At 38.1% G+C, this 14,310-nt stretch overlaps 1 protein-coding gene across 1 annotated transcript in view; it reads left to right on the forward strand.

Annotated features, from left to right (window-relative positions):
- Positions 1-14,310, forward strand: part of CAMKMT (calmodulin-lysine N-methyltransferase) — a 340,626-nt gene that overhangs the window by 272,790 nt on the left and 53,526 nt on the right. Inside the window, exons 4-6 of the mRNA XM_084623065.1 lie at positions 10,103-10,163; positions 13,117-13,171; positions 14,223-14,286. Of these exons, the coding sequence (XP_084479191.1) occupies positions 10,103-10,163; positions 13,117-13,171; positions 14,223-14,286 (180 nt within the window). The remainder of the gene's footprint in view (positions 1-10,102; positions 10,164-13,116; positions 13,172-14,222; positions 14,287-14,310) is intronic.

A 14,310-nucleotide genomic window follows, 5' to 3' on the forward strand; every position in this document is an offset into this window, starting at 1 on the left:
CTAATCCTAAATTCAGGTATACTACCACTCTAGCTAGGCAGATTGCTACTTGATCATCCTAAGATGCTCCCTTATCCATTATTGGATCTGAAAAAGAGGAGGATTAAGAATTATCTGACTTCTCAGTTAATGTGCAAATCATCTAAAAGCTCAGCTTAGGAAGGTCTTAGAATGCTATACAGCACTAAAATAATAATGTCTTAGAATTTTTAAAAGCTTAAATATACACTATCACATTTTAAAGTGTTATTGGAAAATAGTGTTTTGTGGTTTATATACAAGATATCCTTTTATTATCTCGGTGTGTTTTTATAATTATATCTGAAAATCTTTTAATTCTATTTTTAATTACCATTTTGTACTGCAATTCAAAGTTGTCACTTGGACAAACTCACTTTGTTGAAACTTAGTATCTAAAATATAATACTTGCAATTGTTCAGCGCAGACTAGAATGTTTTTAGTTTTTAGTTTTCCATAATATTAATATCTGGTATTTCCCTTTACCTTTGTATATGTTGAAAAAACTACACTGAAAAGGTTGAAATACTTTTTTCCCCATTTTCTGGAGAGAAGGGAGAGACTATGAACCAGAAGACATGCTCTTAATGTTCCATCTTTGCATTTTTAGGCTAGCACTGCAGTTTGCTTTTGCAACATTCATTTTATCATTTCCATCATTCAGATATGTATACTTGCCTTTCAAAATCTGTGAAAAGTATTTAAAAAGAAAAGAGAAATTGTTAGTATTTCAAAACCCTATTATAATAAATTTTCAAATACGTCAGACACATCTTTGTTAAAATTAAACCAAGGATTGGTTTTGAGCGAATAGCCCTATATCCTTACAGATGCTGTGGATGGATGCATCTAAGCTGCTTATTATATTGATGGGTTTTGCTGCTCTGCAGCAAATGAAAACAGGCAGCTGCTTCCTCCATCAAAGCAAAAAGCAGCCTGAGTTTTTATTAAACGAGTGTTCATTTCTTCTATTGCCAAAATTCTTACACAAAACAAAAGAGCAGTTTTAGCACATTATTGCTTAACTAGACATGAACAACTGACAGCAAGTGATAAGCCTGTCTGCTTTTCACAACTGGTAATCATTTTTGGAATAGATGTTTTAATATAGTTGAATATAAAATTTTGTAATTTACATCTACAATGGTACGTAAATTTATAGATCCAGTTTGTTGCAGGAGAGTGAAGGCTATAATCACAAAAGGCTTGTTCCAGTGTTGTTTAATTTTTAATGACTATTTGAAAACTGGGTAAAGAAAACTAAATCAAATTCATTCATTTGAAAAAAGGTGTTAAAGACAATCAAACAAGTAGGTTTGTACAGTTTGATGATTCTACATATAGCTGTACATTTACAGCTTTTACTTGTTACTGTATTTCCACATCAGTTCCACACAGCCTCTTAAGTTTGTGCTGTAAAAGAAATTTGCAGATTGCAGACCATCATGTTTCCCTCCTAGTCATGAATAATAATGAGGATGAAAGTGAGAGATATAGTGCTGAGGCCATTTTGCCCAGGCTGAAGATCTCAGCCAGTGCTTATACATATTTTTCAATGATCTGAATATCATAAATTCCATTTCAGATTGAGAGAAAGACAAGGGTTTGTATAAAACATATGTGGAGAGGGAAAAGTGTGGAGATGTGTTCCTTTTTATAGCCTCAATTTCTCTAGTATTCTTTTACCTTTTGAAACTCACTTGTGGTGGTTCCTGCTGTGGGAAGGGGAATATTGTCCCTCTGGTGTAGGCACAAATTGCTCCTCTTCACTGGATTTAAAGGAGGAGGTGGGTGAGAGTGGACAGAATTTACATGTAGAAAAGTTCAGGTGCAAGCTGATACCCACTTAACAAGTGTACTTAGTCTAAAACGTTCAAAACTGGGTGTTTAATGTTAGACACCTGGGATCAGATTTTCAAAAGAGCTCAACCCTCAGGAGCTACCCTTTTGAAAATCTGGCCCCAGTTGTGAGTGTTGAGGCCTTGTGAAAATTTGCCTCCTACTTCCATGTTTAAATACCTTAATGAAAGTGACCCCTCATTCAGAGATGCCAAGCACCCACAGCTCCCATTCACTTTCACTGTAGTCTAAATGTGGATGTAAGTGGCTGAATTTAGGCCTCCGGATTTGAAAATTATAAATTAAAACATTGACAAAACAAGAAGAGATGGTTAATCATTCGCATCTCTCCTTCCTGCCTGCTTCATTTTACTATGCTGATCAGACTCCTGTGATTGGGCTAGCATAAAAGGGATTTTGTATAATAAACTTTCTTTCTCTGACTCTAACATTTTATATCTGAAAACTATTCATACCAGTAGTAACTTGTTACATCTATTTGTTCTTTTTCAGATACAATCCACTGAAAATGGGTACCTAGGCATCATGGATTAATACACTACCCTTTCACTTACATTCCACTTTTGTGTGATATATGACTTAATTAGTGAAAATGAAGTCTTTTGATCCTATCATTGATCTCAGTACACATTTTTGGTGACATAACAAAATTAGAGAAGGGCTGAAGCTGTGATATTTGGGCGATGTTTAGGTCTCGGAGGATTTTTGGACCCACCATGCAAACTCATCATACATAGTCAATCATGAGTGGCACTAATCTTTCCTCAAGAAAGGCCCAAGATAGGAATATTAGGAGTGTTGCTCATCAGAAATGAGGTGCATTGACAAAACTGTGTGAGGAAACTTGATCACTTTCTGTCCATTTTATATTTAGCTCTCACCATGCTATTCATTCCCCACTTTCATACTTTTTTTTCCCATTTGTAAGTGAATTTAGTGCTCAGTAAACAGAGGGACTGATAGCATTGGCTAAGGCCAGGCATAGGGCTAAGAGGCATTCTGCAATTTCCCCCATACAACTCTTCCATTATATCTCAATGTTGACCTGAACTATCAGTTCTTCTCCAGTCCTAGATCTCTCTTAAGTATACTATACACAGTCTCTCGTGCTAAATTGTGTGGTGGTGATGCACACAAAAGGGGATTGGAATGAGAGCATCAAACTCATTTTCCATTGTGACCTATTGTAAACTAGGATATGAATGTAAGCCACGGTCTCTGGAGTTGAAAACAAAGAGTTAAACTTTTCATACTTTAAAAGCACAATTGTAAATATGTTACAATAAGAGTAAAAGGACACAGTTGTAAATTACCTAGAATATAAGTATTCTAGTAAGCAGACATGTTTGTTTTTCTATATTTTTCTGCAGTTGAGGATAAAATGTATCTTGTAGCGGTTGTAAACCTAGGAATTACAGTGCATCTTCCTCCTTTTTGTGAATTTAGTGCTCTTGAAAAGCACTGGATTGACAGCCCTGGAGACTGAAACCTTTTATCCACAGAAGAGGTACAGCACAGGCAGTAATAAAGGTTCCCCGCATTGCCCCAGCAATATGCCTCAAACCTGACCTCTAGGGGTGAAAGAGAAGTTAATTCTCTGTGGCCCAGCTCAATCCTTGGCACCTCTGCTGAGATTACCAATATGGTTGCCAGTTAGTACCAATAATGTTGGTCATTGTTATTGTGATACAGATACTTGCTCACTATGGACTGGACTGAGATTGTTTGGTGTAGCTGGGAGGTGGCACAGAGTAGCTACAGTGACCCTATACCTCCCAAGGATTCCCCCTGTGCAGGGGGAAGTCACAGCTAGCTGAATCAGCTGGGTTTATGACTCCTTTGTGACAGTGGAGCAGCGCAAAGAGGCATACTGGCTCCTTCTGTACAGATGCAAATATATTGGATTTTGTATACTGAGAGTATTCTAACAATATGCTGCTTTTTTGGAGAAGCTTTGTAACAGTTTTTAGTCTGTGAGTTTTCAAATGGGCAACACTACTCTTTAACATAAGTCGTTAAGAACCAAATAAGGGACAAGTAAAAATAGTGGATGAAGGATCTTTAAAAAGAGTTGGACAATTCCTTTTCAACCGAAAGTTTTCTGTAACCTCCTGTTCATGGTTCATCATTTTTCATGCCAGTAACTGACTGTAATAGAGTAGGAACAACAGTTGGTTTGGTTTTGCCTGAAATGATGATGTCCCTCACAATGAGATTAAGTTGCAAGTGTTCCTTTCACGCCTGCTTTAAATTCCTATTAGGCCACATACCACTAAGGCTGCTAAAAGAGGGGCTGTGCTGAAGCAGAAGGAATGGAAGGCACCATTTCAGGGCACCAACTCTGCCATGAGTACTGTGGCAAAGGCAACTCCTTTGTGGGCTTTATTCCTGGCTTTGCCATAGACTTATTGTGTGACCTCATTGAGCAAGTCACCTAATCTCTGTGCCTCAATTCTCCATCTGTAAAACAGGGATAATAGTACTCATGACTTCAAAGGATTCTCGTGAGCCTAAGTCCAGTAATGTTGGCAAGATGCTCTGATACGATAGTCTGGAGATGAGTGCTAGAGAAATATGTATAAATAAAATAAAGATCACATCTTTCACCACCCCTCCCATCTAGTAATTAAGGTGCTCACATGCCAGTACAATCATAATGAGCATTGTGTAGCTACCTAGAGCCAGTGGTTCTGGCAGTGTATTGCACCTCTTCTGACAATCACTGCAAAAGAATCAGGATGGAGTGGAGCAATGGACTACTTTGCACCAGCAAGCAAAAGGAAGTTGCAGTGGGCATAAAGGCAGCACAGCAGCTGTATTCCTGGGAATTCTGGGAGGCTTTGTGCCTCCCTCCTCAATCTCACCAAGTACGGTACATCTACACATGCACAAACACACCCTGACATGAAGGGCAGCTGTAAAGTCCAATAGAGCCATTGCCTATTTTTTCCTGCACAATTGTTCTGATGTAAAGAGGTGCAGTTATTCTCGTACATGCAAAGGTGTAAGTTTGTAAACAAGCATTTGCATGTATAAATGCAGTAGTATTTGCACATCCAAATAGGTGCTCATCCAATTTTATGCATGTAAAATCAGAGGCCTCTTTTTGTTAATTGTACCCAGAAGTCTTGACAGTGTTTTTGCATGAAACAAAACCCATATGCACATGTAGGTGTATGTTTGTATAGTAGGTAGTAATAGTTAATATTTTTGTCTCTGAAGAATTAGTGCTATATGCTAACTACTGTGGATTTTGACGTAGTATTATAACAGAACTGAGCATTTGTTTTCTCTCTAATCAGAAACTATACTATTTTATAGTTTGACTGTGTTACAAACGTAGGTCGCAATGTTGAAAAATGTAGGTCAGAATGAAAGAGTAGAAGGCAGAGTGCAAACGCCTCCACCTGGATCTTTAAGCTTATCCCTTTTCTGAAAGCAGTCAAAGAGGCTTACCTACCTGTTCAGGCAAGAGAAGCTTTTCCTTTTACTAAAATTAACAAAGGTATTCTTGCTGCTGGCTTAGTTGGTAGCACAGTGTGCTTCCACACTTGAGACCTGGGTTCGGGAGAGATCTTCTGACTCCTGCTTCTTTAGCTGGCAGTGTATTGGATCATTATGGAGGTGATACTTTCCCCTAAGGGGGAGGAGAAAGGTGCAGTTTGTGTTCCTAGCAGCTGGTTATAAATTGGCACTGTTGTTTTTAGAAGATGCCGTTTCCTTTCTCCCAGTGTTGGGGCAAGTACTGGTATAAGCAGCTGCTGCCACGAGGAAGTAAGTATTAACACTGTGTGGTGGCAGGGTGAAGGAACTGGTGTCCAACTGGAAAAGATTTGGTGAATACTTTGACTTCCGTCAGGCTGTCCTTCAATCAAAGCCACATCAAAGTGAAAAGCATTTCATTTTGGACAGTGGGCGACAAGCTCAGACACTCTGGGCCCTCTGCTACAAAAACAAGTATTTGTGAATCATTTTGACTAAAGGTTTGCTATATTTTTTTAATGTGGATTGTAGGGTATTACAAATGGTCCTGAATAAACCACTTATTCACTAAACACCAGAAACCACTGTTGTTGCTTGAGTACACGCCTATCAGTTGTAAACTGAAACATTCTTATATTACTCACTTAAATATTTAAATAGTTATTATATTTAATGTAAAATCTGTCATTTTAACATATTTCAATGCTCAAAAAAAACCAAAGAGAAAATCCTCTAGCATACTTAGTGTACATATTGCTGAGAAACGGGTAATTGTGTATGAATATGTGATTTTAACCCTTGGTGTATCTTAGAAAAATAGCAGATTTTCAGACACCATGTAAATCTAAATTACAGTGAACTTGACAAATAATAATGTTCCTTCAATGCTTTTGGTAGGTATGTGAACCAACACTAATTAACATATTAAATTGTACATATCTGATCTTTTTTTATTCAGAAATGGCTCACAAACTACAGGCCAAATCCTGAAGTCCTTGCTAGGTATTTATTCATTCCTCACACTGGCAAAACTTTCATTGGTACTCAGCAACCTTAAGGATTTGGCTGTTAGTCTTCACTGACAGCTTTGACAGAGGAAACTGAACAATTCTTTCAGGTTTTGGCCTATATAATATATATATATATATATATAAACACAAAGCAAGGTAGCCAGCTGTGGGAAACTGAGGGTAGCAATTGAATGGACTGGGTTGCTCTTGGGGATGACAGTCAGGCTGCACAGTGATTTAGAGAAAGGGAAGTGTTGGCCAAGAACACTATGGGGCAAAACTCCATTCTTATAAAGTGAGTTATGATATCTTTTATGACTTTGAAGAACTGAAGGATTTTTCAAAATATATGATCTGAAAGATCCACATACATAGTAAGTTTTATACTCACTTTTTCTGACTGGATCCTTCAGAAGGGTGGCAGGACTAAGTCTATGTCTATACTGCGCTCTCATGAGGACTATAGGAGGTGTGAATTGCAGAGCACACCAAAGATTTGTACTCTAACTGCCCTGTGTGGATGCTGCAGACATGAACTAAAAGGTATCTAGTTCACGTTAAGGTAGTTCTCTTTCTAACAGGGTTACATTACAGTGTAGTTAGAGTGCAACTCTTTGGGCATGCTTTGTCATTCACACCCCACAGTCCACACTGTGGTACTGTGTAGACAAGCCCTGAGTTTACCCTGCCAGTATTTGAATCTGTTTTAATGTACTAGATAATGTTTATATGTACCACTGCCTTCTACTGGATGGAATATCAAACTTATTCAGATATGTATGTCAGGTTTCAGAGTAACAGCCGTGTTAGTCTGTATTCGCAAAAAGAAAAGGCGTACTTGTGGCACCTTAGAGACTAACCAATTTATTTGAGCATAAGCTTTCGTGAGCTACAGCTCACTTCATCGGATGCAAGGCACTGCATTTAGCCGTATGGAGTGGAAATCTATCAACTGCATGAAAAAACTTGATGCATCCAATGAAGTGAGCTGTAGCTCACGGAAGCTTATGCTCAAATAAATTGGTTAGTCTCTAAGGTGCCACAAGTACTCCTTTTCTTTTTGAGATATGTATGTGATTGTTTGTCTCTGTTGACTGCAGCCCATCAAGGATATGAACCCCAATGCTAATATAGCTAATGGAGAGTCTCCTATAGCTAAGAAACACTGTAAGTTAGCACCATCTTGTAGGTTTCCCATTGTGGGTTTATGTCTGATCTTTGTTGTCTGTTGACATTGTAAGCTGCAAAAGGCATGGACTGGGCCTTGCTTTGTGTCCTATATGTCACTGAGCCCATTGTTTTGGTGCTTAAGAAATAATAAATAATAATAATTAATGACCAATGTTGTGGGGACCTTGGGTTTTTTTATTAGAAGGTTCAGAGTTCAATTGCTATTAATGACCAAAAGTTCATACACACTGTGCAAAATACCTGAAAATGTTAAAGTTATGGAATCATTACAATTGGCATCTGATGGTTGGTTCTGAAATCTTCATTCTCCCGTATCTGAGGTTTACTGCTTTGCCTGGCCTGGGAGAATATAATGTACTGTCTAATGAAATGTGTATTACTGCATCCTGCTGATTGGAACTGGCCCACAGGGACATATAAGTCCTATTACTACAACAAGTACTGAAATTTGTGGAATATGATGACTGTATAGTATGTGTAGCCACAGAATTATTACGATGTGGTTATTTCAAACTATTAAGACATTTGCTAGGGAGAATTACTGGGACTTTGTAATGGCAATATTACTTATTGTGTTCCCTTCTTCAGGTCATTTCTTAGTTTCAGGGAACTTTGAAATGAGGAAATAGAAAAAGTTTATGCACTGTTGAAATATCACAAGTTGCTATTTGTTGAATAACCTTTATACTGTCTCTAAGAATTGATTGGGTCTTTTTGTTGAGAGTGGAACCCTTTTCTGGAAGTCTTATCCAAAAATAGGAACTTTGGGTCTTTCTACCTTTTTAATTTCAGGCTGCCTATTTTCAGGTGTCACCCCACCTCTTTGCTTATGGTAGCTTTGAATTATAGACTTTCACTGTATTCCTCTGAGATTGCAGTGTCACTTTTAGTGGCCTGTAGGAATGAACAAAACTTAGGCATAAACTTCCTCTTCCCGTTTACCTCCCCAGCAGATGAGAGTATATGATCTATGAAGTTCTTAGTTCCAAACAGGCACAAGTGTCCATAGTTTGCTTCTGAAGCCAGGTCACTCTCATGGAAAGTCATTGTGCTATCCATTGAGCTAGCAGGCCAGCCCAAGCTGTGATGTACGAATTGATATATAGGAGTGTTCTTTCACTACCAATAATAATGAAGGAAAAAACACACAAATATAACTTTTCCTCAGAGTCACTGCACGTTTCATAACTGAATATAATTCAATTGAAAAAGTTAGAAGTTATTCTCTATTCTTTTTTGGATTTATAAATGGGAGTAGTAAATAGAAATTTGGGAATGATTTTACCTCCTTATACGGCTTTGGTGAGACCAATACTGAAATATTGCATCCACTTGTGGTGTTCATGCCTTAAAAAGGAAATTGAAAAATGGAGGGGGTGCAGAAAAGAGCCACAAAAATGATTGAAGGACTGAAGAAAATACTTTACAGTAAGAGACTTAAAGAGCTCAATCTGTTTCACTTATGAAATAGAAGATTGAAAGGTGACTTGAGAACAGTGTATAAGTACCTTCATGGGGAGGAAATACAGGGTACTAAAGGACTCTTTAATCTAATGCAGAAAGGCATAACGAGAATCAGTGACTGGAAGCTGAAGCCAGACAAACTCAGATTAGAAATTAGACATACACATTGAACAGTGAGAATGATTAATCACTGGAGCAGACTATCAGGGAAATGGTGGATTCTTCATCTTTTGATGTCTTCATATCAAGTTGGGATGCCTTTCTGGAAGAGATGCTTTAGTCAAACAAGTTATTGGCTCAATACAGGAGGAATTGGATGAAATTGAATGGCCCGTGATATACAGGAGGTCAGACGATGATTTTATGGTCCCTTCTGGCCTTAAACTCTATGAATCTATTGAGTTGTTGCCTACCAATAGTTATTGAGGCTGAAAATGTCAAATATATGGTATAAAACTGATGTTTCTTAGAATTTGATTGTATTTCATGTTTATAATATTGATGCTGGTGCCTAATTTTGAAACAAGTAGACAGCTATGGATTAGCCTGCCAATGTCCATATAAAGTCTGTTGCTGGGTGTCTTAGGCTTTGTCTATACTGGAACTTTGTTGGCAAAACTTTTGTCTTTCAAGGGTGTTAAAAAAACACGCCCGAACGACAAAAGTTTTACCGACAAAAAGCACCGGTGTGAACAGCGCTTTGTTGGCAGGAGTGCTCCCTTGCTGACAAAGCTCCTGCCACTTGTTGGGGGTAGAAGTTTTTTGTTGGCAGGAGAGCTCTCTCATGCTGACAAACAGCAGCTGCACTGTGCGGCTTTTAGTGGCATGGCGAGAGTGGCACACCTGTGTCGCTAAAAGGTGGGTAGTGTAGACAGAGCCGTAGAAGCATTGCTATTGTAAGTCTCGTCGTTTCTTTATTCTCTGATACTGTGGCATATTTTAAAAATAAAATAAAATAAATCCAATAAAAGATCGGTTTGGTACAGATCTAACCAACAGCTATTAAATATTAATGACACATTTCAGAGGACACCTTTTTTTATTCTAAAAAAGCAAATATCTTTATGTTTTATAGGTATCTGGCCTTCTGAAGAGGTGCTAGCTTACTACTGCCTCAAGCAAAATCAAATGTTCAGGTACACAGAATTGAACATAAAAGATGCTTTCAAATCTGTTAGTTTTATTGTATCTACATGGTAAAGATTGCTATGATTTAAATCTTAAAATTAAATTTAAAGAGTTCAAGGTGAAAGCATGTTGCTCTTAACAAAGAATTTTGAGCTGCCTTTGGGTATTAATATTGCACAGCAAGCTTTTTGCTATATGTCAAAGACTTTTGATTTCCACTCAAGGCGTTTTATTCCACTTTGATTTTTGGGAAACAAAAGTGAAGCTCCAATCGATCATTACTGATTGTGAAGGTCAGGAAAAGTAAAAGACACTCTTTAAACTGATTTCTGTTGGGAAAGCAAGAAAAGTATTATCTGATAAAGTACATCATATTCATATTATATAGTGATGCACGTGTACCCCATTTTTGTGTCATTCTGCATTTTATGTATTTATTTTTTCCCATATTTATATAACATGCCTATCAAACACTCGCTAGCCACTCTTACAGTAACAAAAAATAAATCAAGCCCTAAATTCTTTCCACTCTTCTGGGGACAAAGAGGGCCCTGTGCTCAGTGGAATCCCTGCAGTTCCATTGTAGAGGAGCAATGGTGTAGGGTTTGGGTTGTAGGTGGAGTCCATCTGCACACAAGCTCCCAACACAGTTGTGAACAACTGTTCTTTGAGGGTCAGGTGGAGACAGGCAGGAGCAAAGCTAATGGATTTACTGCTGCTTATATTCACCAATCATTGGCCCTGGCCTTCATAAGGCAGTGCAAGACCTGAAGAGGTTATTTCAGCTTTGATACCACAGTAGTAGCAACAGAGCTTCTCCACTTTGTCCCCCAGCCTGGCATAAAGGCTTCCTCTGTCACTTGCCCCAGAGGGTCACTTTCCACCAATGCCTGGTTCAGGCAGCTACTTGTCCCCCAGGTTGCCTGTTACTGATCCATGTTGCACACAAGGTACTGCTGTGGGCGTGCACTGTGGATCACTGTATTCCATTTTTTAAAAAGCTGTCTCTACCAAAGTCCCTACAAAAGTCTGGGTGTAGTACTCAGAGCTGCTGAGCAATCAAAACTTCCATTAAAGCCAATGGCAGTTCCACCTAGTCATCTCTTGTCAGGATCAGACCTACTGTGCAGTAAACTCAGAGTTGATAGGTGTTCCATATAGGTTTTAATTTAAATTTTATAAAAATCACCAAATCTATATTTACTTGACTGGTTCCAAAAGAGCTGTTAATCCTCAGCATGCATGTTTGAATAAATTCTCTTATATATATATATACATACACACACACATATAATATGCATTTACATTATTGGTTCAATAATACCCTTTTTTTAAAATTCATTGGGGACATGCTGAATTGTAATTGCTGTAAAGGATAATAACTATTAAATGCAAAATGTGGATTGTACATTTTTTCATTAATCGCTACCCGTTTAAAAACCCTAAACCTAAAGGAAAAAGTGTGAGAAAATAATCTTATAAGATTAAAATAAAATTAAAAACATTCTTGTAAGATTTCTATAAAATGAAATACATGAAATACAAATAAATTCAGAGTCTAAGCTGCAGACCGTCTCTATTTTTAATTTTCCTTTTTATGTTTAGGCATTGTTTGGGCTCCCAAGTATGTTTATATTTTATAGAGAGACATTTACATCACTTCCATAAAACCAGTGGTCTTTATGCAAGTGAAGTGTGTAAGGTCTAAGGGAAACAAATCCATCCCATTCCCAGACTGGATTTCAGTATGTGGGATGCAGCAGAGAGATCTATGTGGCCTGGACTAATGGACACAGTCCCTAAAAATCACTTGTAGTGTCTGTTGGGAAATTATTTTTCCCCACCAAAAATTGAATTAAAACAAATCTATTTTTGTTGTTTTCATCAAAAAATTTCAGCTTTTTCATTTTTTCAACAAAAATATCCATTTAATTGAAAAGCCATTTTCTGTCAAAAAATGTTTCAGTGGAAAATTTTCTACCAGCTATAATCACTTGCCGTAGGTGTAATTGGAAATCCCATGATCCCACCCTCAACACTGCCCTATATGCTGGCCTAGGTGATGTCAGCGCACAGTCACCTCTGCCCCCCTCACCAGCATGCCATCGGTTTGGAGACAGCGCTAATGTGAACATTCTATTGATGGCTCCCCCATGCAGCTCCCATCATGCAGGTTCTCCACACTAACGTATATTTCATCCATATATATAGCACATGTGTTATTATTATTGGTAATGCTGGTGCACAATAGGCTAATTTAAGAAAAGCATGTCACAGCAGATACTGAGCCGTAATTCTGAGTTCTCTTGCTTTTCTGGGTTCAGATTAGGCTCTTGACATTACTTCACCTTAATTTTCAGTGGTTTAACTGTACGTTGTTCCAGTGTTGTTTCTAAGAGTATTGTTTGTATAGCACTTGCAATTTAAGTGCTCCTTGAGAAATCTAAATACTTCACATTTAAGGTATGTGGCTTGTTTTAAAATTTGTTGTATTTTTTTTTCAAAATATAAAGAATTTTCTCGCTATGTCTATATATAGATATAAATAATATTAATTTCCCCATTTACTTGTCTAACTGTTTTTGAAAGAATGAATGTGGATTAACAATGTTATCCTTTCCTAACAATTATCTTTCGCTACTCTAGCTAGTTTAGTTCTAAAAGACAGCGCCATTGACAAGGGGAAAAAAGGGAACCTTCCCAGATTTTTCAGCTCAGCGGTGGTAATGTTGCACTGAACACTAATGAGGGAACCCCTACTGATTTGCCTGCTTTGTGACTTTTCTATTTCATAATTATTTTTAAAACGCAAACGACATGAGGTAGCCTAGTCGTGTCTCTACAACTTCCTGGTAGCTCAGTTCGTCCTGCAGATGGCAATTTGTTCTTGTAACATATATGTCTCTCTGACCATTTTCATCTAATTTGTATGGGTTCTACCATTTCCTTTCTCTCTTTCAGGGACCTTGCTGTGTGTGAGCTAGGGGGTGGCATGACGTGCTTGGCTGGGCTCATGGTAGGTCTTTTCTCAATTCCAATCCCATTCAGAGGGAGGAACAAAAGAAATAATGTTCCACTGCCTCCAACTGCTGGGTCAGAGAACTGTCAACAGCATCAGCTGCAGTCAAGCTGCAGAGTCTTGAGAGACCTTCTAGATTGACTTGCTTTCGCATCATATTGATTTTATGGTTGCCTCGATGAGCAGAAACATTTTACCTCAGTGTAGTCAATATCTCTTGTTGTGACATTCCAGGCCATGTACGGTCTGTCTTTCATTGCCATGGATGAAGCATTTTTTTTTTCCAGTGTATAGTCCCATTTGCTAAGATACAGGAATAGCCTGGCGAATCACAGTTGGAGCACCATGATATAGCTGCTAATGTTTTGCCTGCATTATTACACCAACAAACATGATCCAGAGCTCTCAGTAATTAGATTCTTTTGAATTAGATTGGCCATTCAGGAGCGTCGTTCACCATTCTCTGGGTTCTGAGTCATGTATTCAGGAGATATTATGTAGCAGTGCAGTGCATTAGACAAGTTTTTATGTCTCTACAAATAAAAGCATATTGTTACACTGATTGGCATTTGACAAACCTGTCGCTCTTATACAATGTGTCGAGGTTACAGCCCAATGTGCGAGCATGTCAAAGCTCACAAAAAAATTACCCTTACAAAGCCATCTGCCTGCAATGCAAAGTTATATGAAGGGCATCAGGCAGTCAGACAGAAGCAAGCTGAAAGGCAGAGTGACAGCCTTGTATGATGGCTCTACTAGATAAACAGAAGCCCGCAAATGAAAGCCTCTCAGAATACCATCATCCGCTGTCACAATGCAATTACGGAACAGAATGATAGCAAGATAGAGGCTCCCGCAAATGGAATGATAAAAGTATTGACTGATTTGATTGAATGATTAAAATAATGCAGACATAAAATGAAAAAAGATTGAAGATTGTTACAGAGAAATAGGTGAGGAAGCATGATACTGAAGGCTTGTCACTCCTGTCTTCACTTCCACACAGACAAGCATATTTGCTCATTGTTTGCTGTGCTCTTTTTTTCAGGTTGCTATTTCTGCAGATGTCAAAGAAGTTCTGTTAACTGATGGAAATGAAAAGGCCATCAAAAGTATCCTTATTCAGATAGAAAACT

Source organism: Lepidochelys olivacea (genome assembly GCF_965140295.1).
Source record: "Lepidochelys olivacea isolate rLepOli2 genome assembly, chromosome: 3".
Lineage (NCBI taxonomy): Eukaryota > Metazoa > Chordata > Testudines > Cheloniidae > Lepidochelys > Lepidochelys olivacea.